Below are 23830 nucleotides of genomic sequence, written 5' to 3'. Positions count from 1 at the left end.
CAACTGGCAATCACACTGCTGTAAGCATTAATTTAGATTTCCAAAATATATTGAGACAAAAGAGGCCAGCCTGAAACCATACAACATGAGCACAAATTTACTACATTTAAGATGGTGTGCATAGATATATAATTCTAAAATTGAGGACAATCTGGCCCCTGAACGTTCAAAGCCAATAAATACTGTGAGACCCTGATGTGAGAAGTTTGAAAAACAAACCTTCTGCTTTCTGGTCTTTTTAGCAGTAGTTTACAACTTGTGACAATAGTATCACATGCAACTTAGGCCCATTCATGAGCTATCAGCTGAGCTATATGAGCTATAACTGTCCAGCCATTATATAATCACCATTAGCATGTGACTCCACCTTCTGTTTTCCAAGTTCTGATAGAAATGAGTAGCCATTTTTAGCCTGTATTCAAATAGATGTGGGTTTTTTTTTCCTCTCAAGATATTATACAAGGACTCTTCATTCCCATTTTGCCTTCTAGAATCTTAAATAGATAGGTTAGTGTGTAATTAGGTATTAGACATTTTGGTTTTGCTGATATAGCACTGGAAATACCAAGTGCAGCTCATGAATTTGAGAAAGAATTGAGTCCTAGCTTGCCTAGTTTGTAAAGTAGCATTTTCATAGCTTCTCATGAGTCCTTATCAGGAAATTAAATCAGACCTTAATTATCAGTTCTTAAATCAGGGAATTTAAGATTAGATACATTATCAAATTCCTCACCTCATGCTTCAGGGTTATTTTCAATAAATGGGGGATATATATGTAAAGGGGGTTCCAGTAAGGGTGCTGAGGGAACTGTCGCCAGGTTAGTTGCCAGTGGCACTAGTTTTATTTGACCTATGCTAGTTTCTCTTTAGTTGTAATATTTGTTGGTATATTCTGCTCATTGATCATGTGGCTCTGCTCTCAGGAAAGCAAAATGATATAGAGGGGGTAACTATAGGTGCAAATACAGGCATATCCTGGTGGTCGGCCTACCCGGCACAGTGCAATTCTAAGTAACAAGCATGGCCCACCATGCTCCTGAATATTCTCTAAAGTCAGAACATTAAATTATAAAGTAGCATAGGTAGCCAGTAGCTTGCCTACTGATGTGTCTGCACATTCCGTGTGTCCTTTTATATGCTAATTCTACATAGAGACCTTGGTGGGTTATGTGAGCCTACACTTTTTTTTTCTTTTATTAAATTTTCTATTCATTTTACATACCTACCACAGACCCCCCCCCTTCTCCCTCCTCCCACTGCCCAGCCTTCCCCTTCCCACCTCCTCCAAAGAAAGGTTTCCCATGGGGAGTCAGCAGAGCCTGGTACATTCAGTTGAGGCAGGTCTAAGACCCTCCTCCCTGCATCAAGGCTATGAAAGGTGTCCCACCATAGGCACTGGGCTTGAAAAAGCCAGCTAATGCACCAGGGATGGATCCTGATCCCACTGCCCCCCCCCCCCCACAGACAGTTCAAGCTAAACAACTGTCTCTCCTATCCAGAGGGCCTACCTAGTCCAGTACCATGGGGGCTCCACAGCTATTGGTCCACAGTTCATGAGTACATTTTCCCATCATGATCTCCATGTCCCTTGCTTATAGAATCCCTCTTTCTCACCGATTGGACTCCTGGAGCTTAGTCTGGCTCTTGGCCATGGATCTCTGCATCTGCTTCCATCAGTCACAGATATGGGCTTTATGATGACAGTTAGGGTATTCAGCCATCTGGTCACCAGAATAGGCCAGTTCAGGTACTCTCTCGACTATTGCCAGTAGTCTAAGGAGGGATCATCCTTGTGGATTCCTAGGAACTTCTCTAGCACTTTGTTTATCCCTATTCCCAAGGTGTCTTAATTTATCATGGTATATCTTTCCTTCCTTTCCCACTCTGTCCTCGTTCCAGCTCGAACTTCCCATTCCCCTATGTACTCATTTCCCATCCCTTGCCCTCCATTACCACCTCCATCCCCAGTTTGCTCATGTAGAACTCATTTATTTCTCCTTCGTTGGGCAATCTGTGCATCCTTCCAAGGATTATCCCTGCTAGCTAGCATCCCTGAAGCTGTGGTTTGCAGTCTGGTTATTCTTTGATTTACATCTAGTATCCATTTATGAGTAAGTACATACCACATTTGTCTTTCTGAGTCTGGGTTACCACACTCAGGATGATATTTTTTCTAGTTCCATCCATTTGCCTGCAAATTTCATGATGTCATTGTTTTTCTCTGCTGAGTAGTACTCCATTGTGTATATGTACCACATTTTTTAAATCCATTCTTCAGTTGAGGAGCATCTAGGTTTTTTCCAGGTTCTGGCTATTACAAATTATGCTGCTATGAACATAGCTGAGCATGTGTCCTTGTGGTATGATTGAGCATTCCTTGAGTATATGCTCAAGAGCAGTATAGCTGGGTCTTGAGGAAGATAGATTCCCAATTTTCTGAGAAACCACCATACTGGTTTCCAAAGAGGCTGTACAAGTTTTCATTCCCACCAATAGTGGAGGAGTGTTCCCCTTGCACCATATCCTCTCCAACATAAGCTATCTTCAGTGTTTTTTTATCGTAGCCATTCTGGCAGGTGTAAGATGGTATCTCAGAGTCATTTTGATTTGCATTTCCCTGATGACTAGGGATGTTGAGCAATTCCTTAGATGTCTTTGGGCCACTTGAGATTTTTTTTGTTGAGAATTACCTTTTTAGCTCTGTAGCCCATTTATTCATTGGATTGTTAGGTATTTTGATATCAGGTTTCTTGAGTTCTTTATATATTTTGGAGATCAGCTCTCTGTCAGATATGGTGTAGGTGAAGATCTTTTCCCATTCTGTAGGCTGTCATTGTCTTATTGACTGTGTCCTTTGCTCTACAAAAGCTTCTCAGTTTCAAGAGGTTCCATTTTTTTTAATTTTTGCTCTCAATGTCTGTGCTATTGGTGTTATAGTTAGGAAGTGATCTCGTGTGCCAATGCATTCAAGACTACTTCCTACTTTCTTTTCTATCAGGTTCAGTGTAACTGGATTTATGTTGGAGTCTTTGATCCACTTGGACTTGAGTTTTGTGCATGGTGACAGATATGGATCTATTTGCAATCTTTTACATGTTGACATCCAGTCATGCCAGCACCACTTATTTAAGATACTTTCTTTTTTCCATTGTACAGTTTTGGCTTCTTTGTCAAAAATCAGGTGTGCACATTAATGTCAGGTTCTTCAATTTGATTCCATTGGTCCACATGTCAGTTTTTATGCCAGTACCAAGCTGTTTTTATTACTATAGCTCTAAAGTAGAGCTTGAAGTCAGGGGTGGTGATGCCCCCAGAGGTAGCTTTATTGTACAAGATTGTTTTAGCTATCCTGGATTTTTTGTTTTTCCATATGAAATTGAGTATTGTTCTTTTCAAGTCTGTGAAGAATTATGTTGGGATTTTGATGGTGATTGCATTGAATCTGTAGATTGCTTTTAGTAAGATTGCCATTTTTACTACGTTAATCCTACTTCTCTATGAGCATGGGAGATCTTTCTATTATCTGATATCTTCTTTGACTTCTTTCTTGAGATTTAAAGTTCTTATCATGCAGGTCCTTCACTTGTTTGGTTAGTGTTATCCCAAGGTATTTTATTTTATTTCTGGCTATTGTAAAGGGCGATGTTTCTCTGATTTCTTTCTCAGTCCTTTTATCATTTGTATATAGGAGGGTTATTGATTTTTTTGAGTTAATCTTGTATCCTGCCACATTACTGAAGGAGTTTACCAGCTGTAGGAGTTCTCTGGTAGAATTTTTGGGGTCACTTATGTGCACTATCATATCATCTGCAAATAGTGAAAGTTTGACTTCTTCCTGTCCAATTTCTATTCTTTTGATCTCCTTTTGTTGTCTTGTTGCTTATCTAGAACTTCAAGTACTATATTGAATAAATAAGGAGAGAGTAGACAGCCTTGTATTGTTGCTGATTTTAGTGGAATTGCCTTGAGTTTCTCTCCATTTAATTTGATATTGGCTGTTGGCTTGCTGTAAATTACCTTTATTATGTTTAGGTATGTTCCTTGTATTCCTGCTTTCTCTAGGATCTTTATCATGAAGGACTATTAGATTTTGTCAAAGACTTTTTCAGCATCTAATGAGATGATCATGGTTTATTTTTTTTTCTTTCAGTTTGTTTATATGGTGTATTACATTGACAGATTTTCATATGTTGAACCATCCTTGCATCCCTGGGATGAAGCCTACTTGGTCATAGTGGATAATTTTTTTGATGTGTTCTTCGATCAGGTTTGCCAAAATTTTATTGGGTATTTTTCCATCAATGTTCATGAGGGAGATTGGTCTGTAATTCTCTTTCTTTGTTGCATCTTTATGTGGTTTGGCTATCAGGGTAAGTGTAGCCTCATAAAAAGAGTTTTGTAATGTTCCTTCTGTTTCTATTGTGTGGAACAATTTGAAGAGTATTAGAATTAGCTCTTGTTTGAAAATCTGGTAGAATTCTGCATTGAAACTATCTGGTCCTTGGCTGTTTCAGGTTGGGAGATTTTAATGACTGTTTCTATTTCCATAGGGGTTATTGGTCTATTTAAATAGTTTATCATGTCTTGATTTAACTTTGGTATGTGGTATCTATCCAGAAAATTGTCCATTTCTTTCAGATCTTCCAATTTTGTGGTGTACAGGGTTTTGAAGTATGACCTGATGATTCTCTGGAATTCCTCATTGTCTGTTGTTACATCTCCCTGTTCATTTCTGATTTTGTTAATTAGGATGCTCTCTCTCTCTGCCTTTTGGTTAACTTTGTTAAGGGCTTGTCTATCTTGTTGATTTCTTTCAAAGAACCAACTCTTGGTTTCATTGATTCTTTGTATTGTTCTCTTTGTTTCTATTTTATTGATTTGAGCCCTCAATTTGATTATTTCCTGGTGCCTATTCCTCCTGTGTGAGTTTGCTTCTTTTTGTTCTAGAGCTTTCAAGTGGGCTGTTAAGTCACTAGTGTGAGATTTCTCCATTTTCTTTATGTGGGCATTTAGAGATATGAATTTTCTTCTTAGCACTGCTTTCATAGTGTCCCATAAATTTAGGTATATTGTACTTTCATTTTCACTGAATTCTAGGAAATATTTAATTTCTTTGTTTATTTCTTCCTTGACTCATTGGTGATTCATTAGGGCATTATTCAGTTTCCATGAGATTGTAGGCTTTCTGTAATTTTTGTAGTTTTTGAAATCTAACTTTAAGCCATGGTGGTCCACTAAAATATAGGAGCTTATTACAAATTTTTTTGTATCTGTTGAGATTTGCTTTGTGATCCAGCATGTGGTCAGTTTTAGAGAAGGTTCCATGGAATGCTGGAAGAAGATATATTCTTTTGTGTTAGGGTAGAATGTTCTGTAGTATCTATTAAGTCCATTTCAGTCATAACTTCTGTTAGGCCCCTTATTTCTCTGTTAAGTTTCAGTCTAGCAGATCTATCCAGTGGTGAGAGTGGGCTGTTGGAATCTCCCACTACTAGTGTGTGGGGTTTGATGTGCGATTTAAGCTTTAGTAATTTTTCTTTTACAAATGTGGGTGCCCTTCTATTTGAGGCATAAATGTTCAGAATTGAAACATCATCTTATCGGATTTTCCCTGTGATAAATATGTAATGTCCTTCCCAATCTCTTTCAAATGATTTTGGTTTAAAGTCTATTTTATTAGATATTAGGATAGCTACGACAGCTTGCTTCTTAAGTCCATTTGATTGGAAAGTCTTTTCCTAGCCTTTTCCTCTGAGGTAGTGTCTATCTTTGAAGTTGAGGTATGTTTCTTGTATTCAGCAGAAGGATGGATCTTGGTTTTGTATCCATTCTGTTAGCCTGTGTCTTTTTATAGGCAAATTGAGTCCATTGATATTAAGGGGTATTAATGACCAGTGATTGGGAGAAGGGGCCCACGAATTATTTCTTATTTAGAAGTAATCTGGAAATGATTTCTATGAGTTTCCCTTCTCCCCTCCACCCCTTTCCCTTCTTTATGTTTTTTTTTTTCTTATGCTGGGGTTAAACTGAGAGCTCTGACTTATCATTAATGTTAAGGGGGAAGGTATCAAATTAGACCAGAGACTAAAAACACTGAATTCTTAGCTTTTAAAATCCAGTGTCTTGATCAGGAAATACAGAAGGGAGTTTCAGAAAGAACTGAGGCAGAAGGTAAGGTTTCTGCATGGTTTCATTAGGTATTAAGCACCCAGACCTTCTGTAGCTGGAGAAGAGCTATTTTTTGGGACTATGATCTCTTTCCACCAAGCTGAACTCCCAAGGTCTAGCAAGCCTTCACTTTTCAACCCAAGCTAATGTGCTAATCAATCATAGTTGATAGGCTTCCTCTGAATCAGTAGTTGCACACATGCCATAAAGTAGATGCTCCTCTCTGAGTTCTTCTATTGAATAGTTCTTCTCCCAGCCTTTACTGACTCACGAGCATTATCTTCTTGTTGGGAGATGCCCAGGTAATGACTATAACAGCAACTTGTTACCCAAAATATGTGACAAACTCACTTACATCATGATCCATGTGCACAAGGGCACACATTCACATCCACAATAAATAAATGTAATTAAATATTTAAGAAACAATCAAGCCTAAAAATGTTCTAATTTTTTTCTTTCAGGAAGGGTCTTACTAACTCTTGCTCACTTGCCTGGAACTTACTGTGTAGAACAGGTTCACCTCTGCCTCCCCAGTGCTAATTTTAAAAGTATATGGCACTGTGCCCTGCCTCAGCATTTATTTAAATATCACTACCTGTAAAATGAAGCTTGGTAGGGGAAAAAATGCAAGGTTAACCTCAGTGATTTACTGAACTTGAGGCCAACCTGGGCTACTTCAGACAGTATCCTCCCAAAACAAAATCAGCTGTGTGTGGTGGTGCATAAATCTAATGCCAGGACTTAGAAGGCAGATGTAGAAGGATGGAAGCAAGTTCAACCTGGTGTTTACATAGTGTTCCAGACCAGTTAGGTCTATATGAGGAAACCTTGTCTGTAGCTGAAGTTTTCTCTAGTACCACCCAGGCCACTCAGACCCAAATAAACACACAGAGGCTTATATTAATTAAAACTGTATGGCCTAATGGCTCTGGCTTCTTGCTAGCTAGATCTTACATCTTAAATCAACCTATTTCTATAAATCTATACCTTGCCACATGGCTCAGTATCTATATCTTGCTTTTCATGGTGGCAGCTGGCAGCGTCTCCTGACTCAGCCTTCTGTTTCCTAGCATTCTCTTCTCTGCTTGTCCTACCTATACTTCCTGCCTGGCTATTGGCCAATCAGCATTTTATTTATGAACCAACCAGAGCAACACATTCACAGTATACAGAGCGATATTCACAGCACTTGTCTCTGACACCAAAACAACAAATGATGTCACAATCAATGGAAAAAAAAATACCTGCAAGTAGGTAAGGTGCTTGCTTCTGAGCCTCATGACTTGAATTCAATCTCCAGGACTGAAAAACTGATGATGTAAAAACTGACTCTTACAAGCTGTTCTCTGACTTCCTCATGTGTACAACACTTAACTCACCATGCATGAAATACAGAGTGCAGGGGATGTAGGTCAGGGGTTGTCATGATATTTTGTTTGTTCTCTCACAAATAAAGCTTGTCTGGACATAAGTGTGTGGTGACACACACCTTTAATTCTAGCACTTGGGATGAGGACACAGGAAGTGATATGGCTGGGCTGAGAGAGGAAGTGATAAGGTGGGGTAGAGACAGGAACTCAGCCCTTTCAGGCTGAGGATTTGGGGGAAGTAAGAGGTCTCTCAAGTGACTGGCTCCAGTACTGATCTCTTAGCATTCTTGTAATATCTGGCTCTGAGTTTTTAATTATTAAGACCAATCTGGTGCCCAACATGAATTCACAAAAGAAACTGCTTGCCTGTGGCTTTGTAGCCACTGGCACAGGCTGGAGCTGCACAAGGATGGAGTCACTACTCTGCCTGCTAAATTTCTGTTGTGGCTTTCTGCAGCAAACTCCATAGCTTTTGGACTCCAAAAACCACAGGACTTAGCCACTTTCCCACATCCCCCTGTGCAGATGGTTGGCTCTTTGACTTCTTCTCTCCCAATGGGTTGTGTGGGCTCTCCCAGGACCCCCTCCTGGGGATGCTACCACACTAGATAGCTGCCTTGAAATTCTACTCTTCTACACAGAAGCAGTAAGCTTCACATCTGAATTGTTATCATTGGCAGATTTGGTGAGACAATTGGGAATTCTAAAAGGGAGGAATTAGCTAAAAGAGAGGGTTTTTTCCCCACATTAAAAAATGGAAACACTATTACAATGGAGAGTGTTAGGTCTCTGTATGATTACATGATGTATGGTTTGACAATGGAAAAATTAAATGAGGATAATTAATTTAGATGGATTTATGTAATGTCAATTACAAATATTATCTGTTTGATCATTTTTGTTTTGTCATTAAAAATGTTGGTTAATATGAGTGCCAGGGTAAAAGTTTTAGAAAAACTTATTAAAACAGATCATAGAGATATTTAGAGCCAGACAGAGGAATTTAAAGGAGAACCAATCTCACTATTTCATTATAAGGTTACAGAGGAACAGCCAACCTTAGTTTATCCAGTAACCCCACAGGAACTGCCAAATGATAGACATCCTCAAGGTTGTATAAGAGCTGAATGGACTCCTATGTAAATGTTAGATTTGAGGAGATTCAAGGAAGCAATAGTCTCATATGGCATGCATTCACCTTTTGTAAAGCAGTCTTAGAGACTAGTCTTCAGTTATAAAGGGGGACCTGGTGGAAAGATGAGGCTAAGGGCATTGAACAACAAAGTAGGGCTAGAGGTATGGAAATCTCCTAAGAGCAACTTCTTGGAGAGAAAGATTATGCTAATGTAGAAAAGTAATCTCTATGTGATGACCACACCCTGGCTTTATGCTATGCAGCAGCCTTGAAAGCTTGGGACAGAATTGAAGAAGTAGGAAAGAAATTGATTGATTCATTTACTAAAGTTTTACAGGGCTGATAAAAAAAAACCTTCACTGATTTCTTACAAAGATAGACTTTAGCAGTAAATAGAATGATACCAAATTCAGAAGATAGAAAAATAATAATTTGAATCTCTGGCTTTTGAAAATGCTAGTGCACAATGCCAAAGTGTAGTTAGGCCATTAAAGGCAAGATCAGCACCCTTAGAGAAATAGATCCAAGTTACAGTCAATATTGAATCTCATAACTATGATGATGCTTGGATAGGAGAGGTAATTTCCAGAGGTGTGAAGAAAAATCAAAATGTCAAGTGTTTCAATTGTGGTAAACAAGGTTACCTAAAAAGGGATTGTAAACAGGGGATTCCTAGAAACAATGTTTTTTTCTAAAAATAATCTCAACAGAACACCCCTCCCTTCTGGAGTATGTAGAAGATGTAGCAAAGGCAGGTATTAAACTAATGAATGTAGATCAACAAGGGACTGTCAAGATTACCTTTTGCCATTGGGAAACTCCTCTAGGGGACCTCTTGCAGGCCCCATGTCAAATTCAGTTCAGTCATTTCCAGTCATCATGGAGAAAACTCCTTCCTAGAGCAATTAAAGTACCTAATGCCTATTGTAAGAAGTCATACTCTGAATGATAGAACAGCTATAGAAGAGAGAACAAAGATTTCAGGAGAAACCATAAAGCAAATATTTTGGCAAACTTCTATAAATTAACAAAGACCAAAATTGAAAATATAAATAAATGACATTGTCATTGAAGGTCTTGTAGACATAGGTATGGATGTAACAAAATTGCACCAGAAGCTTGGCATCCAAATTGGCCTTTTCAGAAGGTAAATGTTCAGCTTTTAGGGTTTAGAATGTTATCTCAGGTAAAACAGAGACCAAGATGGGTTGAATGTATAGGCCCAGAAGGACAGAGAGGAAAAGTAAAGCCATATGTGGCCAATATAGCAATGAATTTATGGAGACGTGATTTGTTACAGGAATGGAATACTCAGATTAACATTTCTCCAATCTGAGAAACAAATCATCAATTATTGTATGTTTCTGGGGAAAATAATAGAAGGTATTATAAAGAACAATCACTGACCATTCATGTTGTACAAGAACAGGACACAACAGCTGCTGATCTTTCAAAGGCACCAACAGCCATACCTTTAAAATGGTTAACAGACAAACCTGTACAGGTTGAGCAATGACCTTTAATATCAGAGAAACTGCAGGCCTTAGAATAGCTAATACACTAGTAACAAAGTGGTCAGCATGTTGAAGAATCAACCAGCCCTTGGAATTCTTCTGTATTTGTTGTGAAAATGAAATCTGGAGCCGGGTGGTGGCGGTGCACGCCTTTAATCCCAGCACTTGGTAGGCAGAGGCAGGTGGATCTCTGTAAGTTCGAGGCCCACCTGGGCTACAGAGTTCCAGGAAAGGTGCAAAGCTATACAGAGAAACCCTGTCTCAAAAGACCAAAAGAAAAAAATTGGAAAAAATTTTAATAAAAGTTTTTAATAAGGTGATTCAGCCAATGGTCTCTCTACAGTCTGTAATTCCTTTGCTTTCTCTGTTACATAAAGAATGGCCTCTTATAGTTATCAATTTAAAAGATTGTTTCTTCACTATACCTTTACAAGAAAAATTTGCCTTCATGGTGCCTACTTATAACAATTCTCAGCCTGTTAAGAGATATCAATGGAATGTTCTCCCACAGAGAATGTTAAATAGCCCTCTCCTGTGCCAATATTTTGTGTGGGCCATTGGAAATGACTCATAAGCAATTTCCTCAATCTATAGTTTACCATTACATGGACAACATCTTACTAGCTGATTCAAATGTAGATACTTTGGAAAGAATGTTTGAAAAGGTAAAGAAAACTTTATCATCTTGGGGATTATAAATTGCTCCTGCAAAAATACAAAGAGTAAATTCTATTAATTATTTAGGATATAAAGTAAGTCTACAAAAAATTAGACCCAAAAAGATGCAAATTAGGAGAGATCAACTGCGGACTCTTAATGACTTTCAAAGATTGCTAGGAAACATTTCCCATCTTCAGCCCACAATTGGAGTAGAATATCAAGAAATAACTAATGTATTCAAAACCTTAAATGTTGGCAAGGACTTAAATAGTTTAAGAGAATTATCAACTGAAGCTGAGAGAGAATTGGCTTTGGTGGAAAGAAATTACAGGATGTGCACATGGATTGTTTGGATCCAGAGCTTGATTGCATTCTGGTTATTTTACCCGCTAAGCATTCTCCTACTGGAATATTAATACTGAGGGAAGATATTATCTTAGAATGGATCTTTTTACCACATAAACAGTGCAAAATTAAAAACTTATATCTTGTATAATATTAGAGAGACCAGCCTTAATATTATACATCCCAGGGGCTCAGGAAAGAGAACTACTAACGGCGAGGACTATTTTTTGGGAAATGGAATCTCAGTACACCAAGCTCTATAGTCCACTTGCTTTAATTCCTCTGGCATAACATCCTTTATACACAGCTTCAGTTCTGTTCTCATGTCTAGCTCCTTTCTTGCCTGATTTCTCTCTATATTTATCTACTGCTCCCTCTTAAGTTCTATCTTAATTCTCTCATCTTAACTCTGCCTTATCTATGTCCTTTTCATCCTGTTCTTACCCAGCTAGTATTTCCCTATCTGACTCTTCCTCATCTTCCATCTTATTCCTCTAGTACTCTCTTCTAGCCCTTCAATCTAGTTCTTCCCCATCTCAGTTTGTTCGTTTCAAGTTCTTACCTGTCTAGTTCTTCCATTCTCCTTTCTCTTCTCCATCCCTTGTGCCCTGGAAGTCCTGGTATATAAAGCCAGGCTTCCAGGGTCAAACGGAGGGGTGATAAGAATCACATTGAGAGGCAATAACTGTCAATTGTCATTTGCAACCCCAAAGGGAAGTGACCAATGGGGAAATGAATTAACTAAAGGCTAAATTCGGGTAGTATCTAAGAAAAGGGAATCTTATGTGCTCAACTATTGTCTTAAATGTGATTAGTAGAAAATGTTAAGAATCTATAAGTTGCTAGGTCAATGGGAGAAAATAAAACTGTCTTTTTTCCTGTGGCTCCTATCTCTCCAAGCTATCTGCCATTTTTCTGCAGGGTGGGGGAAAATATGCTCAGTCACTAGGAAACCTGTGTACAGACAGATGCCTCTGGTGATAGTTAAAGGGAGATCTGGAACTAGAGGTAAGATTTGGAAAAGGAGGAAGTTAGACTTAATTGGCACATCTGCCAGGCCTTCTCAAACAGGTAGTCTGGATGCTTAAGTCTGTTCTTAGAAAGTATGGAGGTATCTCTGATAAGGTACTTTCCTTCATCTGGGGATGGACCTGGCCGAATGCTGCCAATGATGATCATTACAGGGAGGCTTGAAGTGGAGTTCTGGCTGAGCATAGCTGTCAGCACAGAAAGTTATCTAAATATTCCTAGAAGTGGTTAGGTAAGGAGTTAAAGGTCTATAAAGTTAGTAAGGCTGTAAGAAAAGAGGGTCCGAGCTAAATTGTGTGAAGCTATTACTTAACGTCCACCTGACCTAGGTGGTTTCTCCTTGTGGAATTTGCCTTAAATCAGGAGACTTTCATGTGGACTGTTATTACTGCTCGTCCTTGAAAGTGGCTAAGGAAGATATCTGATTCCAGAAAAAGCCTTTCTTAAGGTGGTTCTCCAAATACCTTGAATGTATATGTCCAAAGAGTGATCATTCCACACTGTTAGCCCTTCTTAGGGAAAAGTCAATTGGGAAAAATATGAAGGCACACATGATTTTCATAACAGAAGACAGCTGATATATAACAAGCCAAATAACACCAAAAACTCCTTGGAATTTGGCTTCCTCTGGAGGAATTCCCTGATCCCTCCAGGTAGTAACTTTGCCATAACCAGCTGAGTTCTTATGATATATTCCTGCAGCCTGCAGCACTTATATGGAATAGTCTTTCAGTTGATTCTAAAAGGAAAATTGAGACTTCATGAATCCCAGTCACTGAGTGTTGAGTTAGTTTTACTGTTGGAGTGAGTTTTTGCTTTTTTTCAGATTGTGACTACCCGGCTTCTTCTCTCTTGTAGGGAGAAGGTATTTAATTTCAATTTTTTTTTAAAATACCCATAGTTGAAATACTTTTTAATTTGTAAAAGTTATGGAGTGTTTATCAAAGTTATTTATGTTTTTAATGTGAGTTCTTATAAACAAATAAAGGAATTGGCCAGGCAGTGGTGGCATGCACTTTTAATCTCAGCACTTGGGAGGCAGAGTCAGGTGGATCTCTGTGAGTTCAAGGCCAGTGTGGTCTACAGGACAGGCACCAAAACTACACAGAGAAACCCTATCTTGAAAAAACAAGAAGAAAGAAAGAAAAAGAAAGAAAGAAAGAAAGAAAGAAAGAAAGAAAGAAAGAAAGAAAGAAAGAAAGAAAGAAAGGAAGAAAAAAGAAAGAAGAAAGGAAGGAAGGAAGGAAGGAAGGAAGGAAGGAAGGAAGGAAGGAAGGAAGGGTGTGACTTAATAGTTTGTGTGCCAAGTTGATAAGTAGTCAATTGTACTGGCTAATCTTATGTCAACTTCACACACAAACTAGAGTTATCTGAAAGAAGGGAAACTCAATTGAGAAAATGCCTCCATAAGAACCAGCTGCAAGGCATTTTTTCAGTGATTGATTGGGAAGGGTCCTAGGTTCTATAAGAAAGCAGGCTGAGCAAGTCAGTAATTAGCACCCCTCCATGGTGCACTTTGTGCACTTTGGCTATGTGCCCACTGCCTATGGGCAGCTATTCATGGCAAGTGTCTCAAAGCTTGGGTAACTCAACATCTAGTGGTCTTAAAATGCAACCCACTCTTCATTTTCACACATACAATGAACTATCACAGTTTCCTCACTGGGTCCCTGACTCTGCCAAACAAATGGTGCAAGAAAGCTGAACTGAGACAGAGGAAGAACCCATGACCTTTAAGTTTTCTATCTTTCTTCTTTCAAGAAAATGTGACACATAGGCAGTGGAAGTAGCAAAAGTGCACAATGTGTGAAAAGTTGCAGAGAGAAAGAGCCATTTAAGCCCTTTGAAAGTGAAGCCCCAGGTGCCTGACACAGACCTGCAGAGTTTGGTGTTTGCCCTGCAGGTTTTCAGTCTTGCTGTGGTCCAATCTGTCCTTACCTCTTTGAAAAGAAAATGTTTATTCTGTAGATATGATTTGCTTTTTGATTTTCACAGGATGTCACAATCAAGAGACTGCCTTGAGTGTCAGAGGAAATTTTCTACATTCTAATTTTGTTGGGACTGGTACAGAATATGGGGGTCTTTGAGGTTAGAATAAATGCACTTTGCATTATGGGTTAAGTATGAGGCTGTCTTGTCCTATGTCAAAATGTGGTGGGTTGAATGAAAAATCTCCCAAGCACAAAGATGTATTGGAGACTTTGTCTCTGGTTTGTGGTTTTCATCGAGGTGCATATGGTACCTTTAGGATGAGGGTCCTTTCTAGAGTAGGTTAGTCTCTGGGGATGGGTGTTGAGCATTTATACTCCAACCACACTTGTCTTGTTTCTGTGGTTGAAAGTTAGCAGCCCTCTTCCTTCTCATGCATGGACACTGTTGCCATTATAACAGGACCCATCCCTAATAACCTAAAGTAAATAGAAGCAATTGCATTTCCTTTCTAAACCACTATTCTGGCGTGATATTTTTATTTCTATATTTTTGGCTGATGGAATTAGGTTTTATACATGTGAAGCATTTGCTTTTGTGCTGAGCTTTACCCACTTCTTTACTTTTTAACTTTGGCAGAAAGTATCATTTTTTCCCACCAAGATGGCATACATTCATGACATTAATACTGATCTTCTGAATGATTGCATTGCAGGTGTGTAACATTCTCTATATCTTTATACATGCTTTAATTTGGTTTCTTTTTTGAAATGTATGCATGAATCTTTTGCCTATTTATATATGCATGTGTACTGTGTGTGTGCCTAGTGTTCACTGAAGTCTAAAGAGAGCACTGAATTCTCTTGAACTGGAGTTACAAATTGTTAGGATGTCCAAGTGAGTGCTGGGGATTGATGCAGGTCCTCTGCAAACGCAATAAGTGATCTTAACTGTTGATCCATCTTTATACTCAACTGGGTTTGTTTGTTTGTTTTTATTTTTTAGCATCAGCTTTACTTCACTGTTTTTGAGAACCCTTTTAATCTGTCAGTCAGTAACTTATTAAAAATTCCTTCAGGGCTGGAGAGATGGCTCAGGGGTTAAGAACACTGGCTGTTCTTCCAGAGGTCCTAAGTTCAATTCCCAGCAACCACATGGTGGCTCACAACCATCTACAATGAGATCTGGTGCCCTCTTCTGGCCTGCAGGCCGAACACTCACTGTATACATGATAAATAAATAAAAAAAAGAAAGAAAAATGCATTCCTTCATATGAACATTATGAAGCCTTAGAGTTTAAATGAGGTACTCCAATTTTCTGAAAGGAAAGTACGTTTCTGGAGGGAATGTACAAATCATTGGTGGAGTTTAGAGTGAGCCCCTGTGTGCCCTCAATTTTTTTTTTTTGTTTGAAGCAGTGTCTTAGTATGTGACTTGGCTGTCCTTTAAAACTCTACATAGACTCAGCCAGCTTAAAATCAGAGATTTGCCTGTCTTATTCTCCTGAGTTTGGGGATTAAAGATGTGCATCACCATGTCTATATTGTCTATCCTTCTTTGATGGCAGTAATTTTGATGCAATTTTTCTGATGTTTACTCAATACTTTGGCTCTGTTTGCATGTTTCTTTCTATTTGTAATTCAACATTTCTCTTGCAATGCCATATACTATTGAGAGGGTCCAGAAATGAGACTCATATACTTCTAAAATGACTTGGTGATTGCACTTGAAATTCTATGATATGAAATAAATTTGTTGAGTGTGCAGAATTATGTAAACATATGCTCAATGAAGTGTACATTTACAATGCATTCAGTCTCACCATCTTTATCACATATTTGTATGGTAAATTTTAGGATGCAGTGACCTATGGGGATGTGCAAGTGAACTTCAATGAGGAAGAGTGGGCTTTGCTGGATCCTTCCCAGAAGAGTCTTTACAAAGATGTGATGTTGGAAACCTATGAGAACCTCACTGCTATAGGTATGAATGTAAGTTTTCCTTCACTTTATAGCTTAAGGGGATAAGTCTTTCTTGGAGATTAGTGTTCTGTTGTGATTTTGACTATGAAAGAGGAATAATGTTGTGAATCAGGCATGGTTCTATGTTCACTGAAGATAATTCAAATCTTGCATAATTCTCAATAATATATAATATATTTCTGATGCTATATTTTAGGCTACAAATGGGAAGACCAGAATATTGAAGATCATTGTCAAAGTTCTAGAAGACATGAAAGGTAATTTTCTTGTGCAAGGTGATGTTTGTGCCTCTGAACAAATTTCAATATGTCCTGCTATTTAATGAAAACTAACAGTGTAAATTACACAGCCTTGTGATGAATATTAAATTCTTACAACATCAAATACCTCAATTTCAGGTAGCTGAAATGTGTTTGCATGCTGTTCCTCTAAGAAACAAGACAAGGAAACAATGCCTTAACAGATGTCACCATATTAATCATAGCTCCCTGAGATCCATGTTGTTGAGTAGCACTATCCATCCATTTAGTTGTATTCCATTCAAGTATTGTAAAGACATTCACATTGATTATGGGATTAGGGTATGTTCAAGTCTTTCTATAAGCAAATTGTCCCTTAATTAAGCTAATGTTACTCATATACTTGAATAGACTTACCATAATTTAGTGATAGGAGCAGTTTATGAGACTTAAGAATGTTGTTGTGATGGAGAAATCTTAATGCCTATACCACATCTTTATGAGGAACAAAAAGTTAAACTATGTGAATGCAACAGGAAAACATTTTTTTGTTATTCTTCCTTTAATAGGTACATCATTTGTCACCCTGGACACAAGCCATGTGAGCATAATGGATATGGAAAGAAGCACTGTACCTCTGTCTCTCCTGGAAAAAACTATGCAGTAGTTCCCACAATGGGAAGACATGGTGATGATGATACAAGTGTAGAATTACTTGGATTTCACACTTCAGTGGAAATACATCAACACACTTACACTGGAGAAAAGCCTTATGAATTTAAGAAATATGAAAATTCTTCTGTCTGTCCTGGTTCACATTGCACATATAATGTGACTCATGTTATAGGAAAATGTTATGAATGCTACCAGTGTGGCAAGGTTCTGAGTTCTTCCAGTTCTCTTCAAAGAGATAAAAAAACTCATGTGGAAAAAGGATTCTATAAATGTGAGCCATGTCCTAAAGGTTTTAACCATCATAGGTATCTTCAAACACACAAAAGAACCCATAATGAAGAGGAATCCTATGAATGTGAACAAGATAATAAAACATTTAGAGCTGATTCCTCTTTGCAATTATACCAAAGAACTCCTTTAAAAATAAAACCTTATGAATATAATCCAGGTGGTAAAGATTTTGCATGTCACAGTTATCTTCAAGTATCTAGAACTCATACTAGAAAGAAACAGTATAAATGTCAGCAATGTGGAAAAGCCTTTGCATGTCCCAGTTATATTCAAATACATGAAAGAATTCACACTGGAGATAAACCCTATGAATGTAAACAATGTGGAAAAACCTTTGCATGTCCCAGTTATCTTCAAATACATGAAAGAAGACATACTGGAGAGAAACCCTATGAATGTAATCAATGTGGTAAAAGCTTTGCAAGTACTGGTGATCTTCAAAGACATGGAAGAAGTCATACTGGGGAGAGACCCTATGTATGTAATCAATGTGGTAAAGCCTTTTCAGATCCCAGTAATTTTAAACAACATGAAAGAATTCATACTGGAGAGAAACCCTATGAATGTAATCAATGTGGTAAAGCCTTTGCAAGTAATGGTGATCTTCAAAGGCATGAAAGAAGTCATACTGGAGAGAAACCCTATGTATGTAGTCAGTGTGGTAAAGCTTTTGCACGTAACAGTCATCTTCAAAGGCATGAAAGAAGTCATACAGGAGAGAAACCCTATGAATGTAGTCAATGTGGTAAAGCCTTTTCATATCGCATTAATCTTCAAAGACATGAACGAAGTCATACTGGAGAAAAACCCTATTTATGTAACCATTGTGGCAAATCCTTTTCATCTGGTAGTGCTCTTCAAATGCATAAAAGAACACATACTGGAGAGAAACCCTATGTATGTAATCAGTGTGGTAAAGCCTTTTCATGTTGCAGTTATCTTCAAATGCATGAAAGAAATCATACTGGAGAGAAACCCTATGAATGTAATCAATGCGGTATAGCTTTTTCATCTCGCAGTAATCTTCAAAGGCATGAAAGAAGTCATACTGGAGAGAAACCTTATGAGTGTAGTCAATGTGGTAAAGCATTTGCACATAAATATCATCTTCACAGTCACGAACGAGGTCATACTGGAGAGAAACCTTATGAATGTAATCAGTGTGGTAAAGCTTTTGCACGTAACAGTCATTTACAAAATCATGAAAGAATACATATTAGAGACAAATCCAGCCAATGTAATAAATGAGGCAAAGCTTTGAACACCAGGCAAAGACTCCATTTTGGAGATGCCAGTACCATGAGATGCCCACCAAGACCATCAGCAGTGTTGAACTGGAACCATTCAGAGCCTAGAAGAGAACTTGTGTGTGCTGCAGATGGCATAGCCAGAGCAGTGACCCAAGCAAGCCCTTTGTAGTAGCTCTGAAGACTGTGAGTGAATCACAGTCACTGGGTGTTGAGTTAGTTTTACTGTTGGAGTGAGGTTTTGCTTTTTTTCAGATTGTGACTGCCCTGCTTCTCTCTTGCAGAAAGAAGGTATTTGATTTCAATTTTTTTTACAACAGCCATAATTGAAAGACTTTTTAATGTGTTTGAATTTGTAAAAATTGTAGAGTGTTTATTAAAGTTATTTATGTTTTTTTTTTTTCACTTATAAACTGTATGGCCGTGGCAGGCTTCTTGCTAACTGTTCTTTTATCTTAAATTAACCCATTTTTATAAATCTATACCTTGCCACGTGGCTGGTGGCTTAATGTGAGTTCTTATAAACAAATAAGAAAGGAGTGGTTGTGACTTAATAGTTTGTATGCCAAGTTGGTAAGTAGTCAATTGTACTGGCTAATCTTATGTCAACTTACACACAAACTAGAGTTATCTGAAAGAAGGGAAACTCAATTGAGAAAATGCTTCCATAAAATCCAACTGCAAGACATTTTTTTAAGTGATTGATTGGGAAGGGTCCTAGGTTCTATAAGAAAGCAGGCTGAGCAAGCCAATAATTAGCACCCCTTCATGGCATCTGCATCAGCTCCTGCCTCACAGTTCCTGCCCCATTAGGTTTCTGTCCTTACTTCCTTTAATGATGAACAGAAATAAAGGTTTTCCTCCCCAGCTTGCTTTTTGGTCATGATGTTTCACTGCTGAAATGCTATGACATTCTGTCTCAAAACATTCAATAAAAGGGAATGTGGACAGATGGCTCAGAAATTAAAAACACTGGCTATTCTTCCAGTAGACACTGTTTCAATTCCCAGAACCAACATGGAAATTCACAACTGTCTGTAAGTCCTGTTCCATGATATCCAACACCCTCACACAAACATATATACAAACAAAGCATATATGCATGTAAAATAAAAATGAATTAATTATAAAAAAGAATATATCACATTATGGAACTTTCCCTAACAATCTGAATTCATCTCTACTCAACTAAATCTTTTGTTATCTTTATTTACATCAAGAGAACTTGTGGGGCATTTACCCACGACCCCCACAGCTTCCCAGAGTTTTCTTGAGTGCAGTCAGCAGGAAATATTAGATAGAAGGATTTATAGCGGAGAATGTTGCGGAGATAAACAGATAGAAAATAAAGGATAGCCTCGAGAGGGCCTGGAACCTATTCCAACGGGCCCAGACTGTCTCTGGTCCAGGGTTTTTATAGAGACGCCAAGGGGTGGAGCAAAAGACCTCCTCCCCCAGCACAGCCAAGTGCAGGCCATCTCAGACACCTGCACTCAGGCCCGTGGTCCTGATCATCCTCTATTCGGACTGCTGGGTAAAGCCACGAGGAACCCCAGAACGGGCTCCCACAAGAACTGTGTTAACAATTGCAATAAGAAGCAATGTTCAGAGTCCATTCAAAGAGGAATAGAAATCCATTCAGTCCTTCAATGACCAAATATCATGGAATTTCATCACCGCCAAGTGACAGAAGACAGAAAGAGTAATGGCACATCTTCATTGGGGATTTGACTCAATTGTACTGCTACTGTTGGGTACCCAAGTTTTGTTCCTAGCATCCACATCAGACAGCTCAAAACTACTTACAAAGCCTTGTCCTGGATATCTGTTACACTTTTGGTTTCTCTGGGCACCAGGTATGCAAAAGGTGTGTGTGTGTGTGTGTGTGTGTGTGTGTGTGTGTGTGTGTGTGTGTGTGTGACTCCATATTTTTAAAATAGCTTTCTTTGTATATGTTACATTTTTGTTTTCTAAAATCAAAATAAATTTAATTTAGGTGTATTGTCAGAACATGGTCCTCGAAAGGAGTCATTTGAGGGGAATTCTGAATGTTTTTCTTAACACTGCAATAAAGCAGGACAATAATCTTGTAACCTCAGATTCTTCAAACCATGGGATTGTTCTTGGAATATGGGTTTATGTTCCTCCCAGGTATAGCAGAGAAGTGAGTTGACTTCAGATTACTTCGTATTGATGCTGCTGTTATTCAATTAAATGTGTAAACTATCCTTTAGATGACTGTATGGGAAAACATGTTTTTGTCCCATACAATGTATACAGCTTGAACTCATGAGAACTCCACTCATGTGTCCTTTCTTAACCCACAAAGTATAAATTGTCTGAGGCACTGAATAAAGTTGGCTATTGTATGATACTTTAGTCCTCTTCATTTATTGACTCTATTCTGCCAGCGGCCATTACCCCCAGAGTGGTGAAAAGTAGCACTTGAACAGAAACCGGAAGTCAGCTACAAGTTAAGAGATTGATGACCCTCAGAGAAGGAGGTGAGTGAGAATGATGGTACAGAAACAAGGGAAGGCTTTGGCTTGTGTTGAGCTACTTCGTTTTGTTTTGTTTTTTTAAAGTAAGGAGGAGTACTGTATTAAAATTACAAATATTATATTCCTTGTAAATTGATTATTAGATGAAGTATGGAACAGAGCCCAAAACTATTGAAAGGGCATATAAACAAGGAAACATTCCCTGTTCAATTTTAAGTCCTTTGGTTATTAACAAAGTTGTTATCACACTAACTAAGGAAGATAATGAGGATATTAATCATGAAGGAGTGATAGCAAATTCCTTGAATGAATATAAACTTTATGATCCAACTTTAAAATTGGTAAAAGAGGCAAAAAGGTGATTTGCCTTGTTAAGGCAAAATCAAAAGTTAAAATAGCATCACCTATATGTATACTGAGAACAGCTCATTCAGCTCTCTCACCATATCCTCCTTTACATACATATCCTCCATTTTCCAAAAATGACCCTGAGGCATTGGGTAAGTAATTTACTAATAAATCTAATCTTGAATTGTCTCCACTTTTATGAAGACTTAGGAGAGCCTATGAAAACGTTGACTTCATTTATAAATTCCTTCTGGGCCTCATGAGGTATGATTGACATTTCTAGTGCAACTTTAGTGAAATCAAAATGTTTCACAGCTAATTATGCACTAATCAATCCACTTAAAACACTAGAAGGAGAGATGGCATTGGACTGACCTCACATATTATCTTGAGAGACAAAAAATAACTACAACAATTTGAATCCAGATCAAAAAGGCATTTGTATATCCTGTGGATCCTTTGTTTCCTTCAAAAGTACTTATTTACTACACTAAATTGTCACCTACAGATATTTTACACAAGTATAAATCTTTGGAATGGATTTATTTACAACGTAAGAAGTAGAAAATGCTACCAGCTTTCCCTACTCTTCTTGCACAATTAGTAAATCAGGGCAGTACCTGTTACCCACAAGTATTTGGATTTGATTGTTGCTGTATTACACTATCCTTAGCTACCAATCAGTATTTAAGTGTGTTAAAGAACTGTATGAACTTTTATATCATTTACAGATTACTATGGCAAGATAGGGGGTTTCTCATATGACCTGAATTTGTGATTACAAAAATTGTCCAATCTTTTCCCATTCTACAGGCAGAAACTTTTTCTATTGATGGCTCATTCAATGATTGGGAAGGATTCATAGTCCAGATAACCCCCAAGAAGCCCCCTCTCCCTTGGGTTCCATATACTGCACCACTAACTCTGGCAGAAGAGTTCTGCTTTACTGGAGGCCATGCTAGTAACCCCTTCCCAGGGCTTCATAGTCCAGCCAACAATTTTGGCAGAAAACTTATGCTCTATCGGAGTTCATACGTTACTAGGAACCCCAGAGGCAACATAGGCACCCAAAACCCCAGATGTCATGCAAGATAGAAAAACCTCAATGGAGACACCCCACTGGACCTGAAGACTTGCTGGTCACCAGAACCACAGTCTACTCAGGCCAGGAGACCAGAGAGGAAACAGAAACTGAAGGGAAAACATCCAAAAAAAAAATACCCATCTAATCAAATCAGAAATCAACACCTAAACTGATAATAACTACAAACCCATATGACTAGAGGCAGCTTAACAAAATTAAAAATAGCCTGGGTAATATGGTACCACCAAAGTCCAGCTATCCTACCACAGCAAGCTCTGGATATTCCAATACAACTGAAGCACAAGAAAATGACCTTAAATACAATCTTAAGATGACAGAGACTCTTAAAGAAGATATTAATACATCCCTTGAAGAAATCCAGGAAAATGCAAACAGGTGATGAAAATGAATAAAACTGTTCAAGACTTGAAAATGGAAATAGAATTAAAGAAAACACAAGCTGAGGGAATCCTGGAGATGGAGAATTTAGGTAAGTAGATGTAACTACTGACATAATCATCACCAACAGAATACAAGAGGTAGAAGAGAGAATCTCAGACATAGAAGATATTGATATATCAGCCAAAGAAAGTGTTAAATCTAAAACATTCTTAACACAAAACATCCAGGAAATCTAGAATACTATGAAAAGACCAAACCTAAAAAAATAGGAATAGACATAGGAGAAGAATCCCAGCTCAAAGGTCCAGAAAATATTTTAACAAAATCATAGAAGAAAATTTCCCTTACCCAAAGGAAAAGATGCTATAGATGTACAGGAAGCTTACAGAACACCAAAGAGATTGAACGAGAAAAGGAAGTCCCCTGCCATGTCATAATCAAAACACTAAATGTACAGAACAAGGAAAAAATATTAAAGGCTTTGAGAGAAAAAGGCCAACTAACACATGAAGTCAGACCTATTAGAATTGCACCTGATTTCTCAATAGAGACCCTAAGAGCCAAAAGGGCCTGGACAGATGTTTGCAGGCCATAAGAGATCATAGATGCCAGCCCAGATTACTATGCCCAGCAAAACTTTCAATCACCATAGATGGAGAACACAAGATATTCCATGAAAAAAAAAAAAAACAAATTTAAACAATATCCATCCACAAATCCAGCCCTATAGAAGATACTAGAATTGAAACTCCAACACAAGGTTAACTACATCAGAGAAAACACAGGACATAAATGATTTCACACTATTAAAACCAAAATAAGGGAAACACACACCACCACCACCAGCAGCAGCAGCAACATCAGAATAACAGGAATTAACAATTACTGGTCATTCATATTTCTCAGTA

The 23830-nt window shown here is 38.1% G+C and overlaps 1 protein-coding gene across 2 annotated transcripts in view; it reads left to right on the top strand.

The window, feature by feature from the left end:
- Positions 1 to 20961, top strand: part of LOC102927300 (uncharacterized) — a 30251-nt gene extending 9290 nt beyond the window's left edge. The window contains exons 2-5 of one of the 2 annotated variants that reach the window (XM_006996692.4): positions 14793 to 14868; positions 16010 to 16136; positions 16332 to 16392; positions 16944 to 20961. In XM_006996692.4, coding sequence (XP_006996754.4) covers positions 14854 to 14868; positions 16010 to 16136; positions 16332 to 16392; positions 16944 to 18588 — 1848 coding nt within the window. In that variant the 5' untranslated portion in view covers positions 14793 to 14853 and the 3' untranslated portion in view covers positions 18589 to 20961. Of the gene's footprint in view, positions 1 to 14792; positions 14869 to 16009; positions 16145 to 16331; positions 16393 to 16943 lie in introns of both variants that reach the window. The other variant, XM_076559055.1, reaches the window with a different exon arrangement.
- Positions 20962 to 23830: the final 2869 nt, after the last annotated feature.

Source organism: Peromyscus maniculatus, chromosome 22, assembly GCF_049852395.1.
Source record: "Peromyscus maniculatus bairdii isolate BWxNUB_F1_BW_parent chromosome 22, HU_Pman_BW_mat_3.1, whole genome shotgun sequence".
Taxonomy (NCBI): domain Eukaryota; kingdom Metazoa; phylum Chordata; class Mammalia; order Rodentia; family Cricetidae; genus Peromyscus; species Peromyscus maniculatus.
This window is presented reverse-complemented; position numbering and strand designations above follow the sequence as displayed.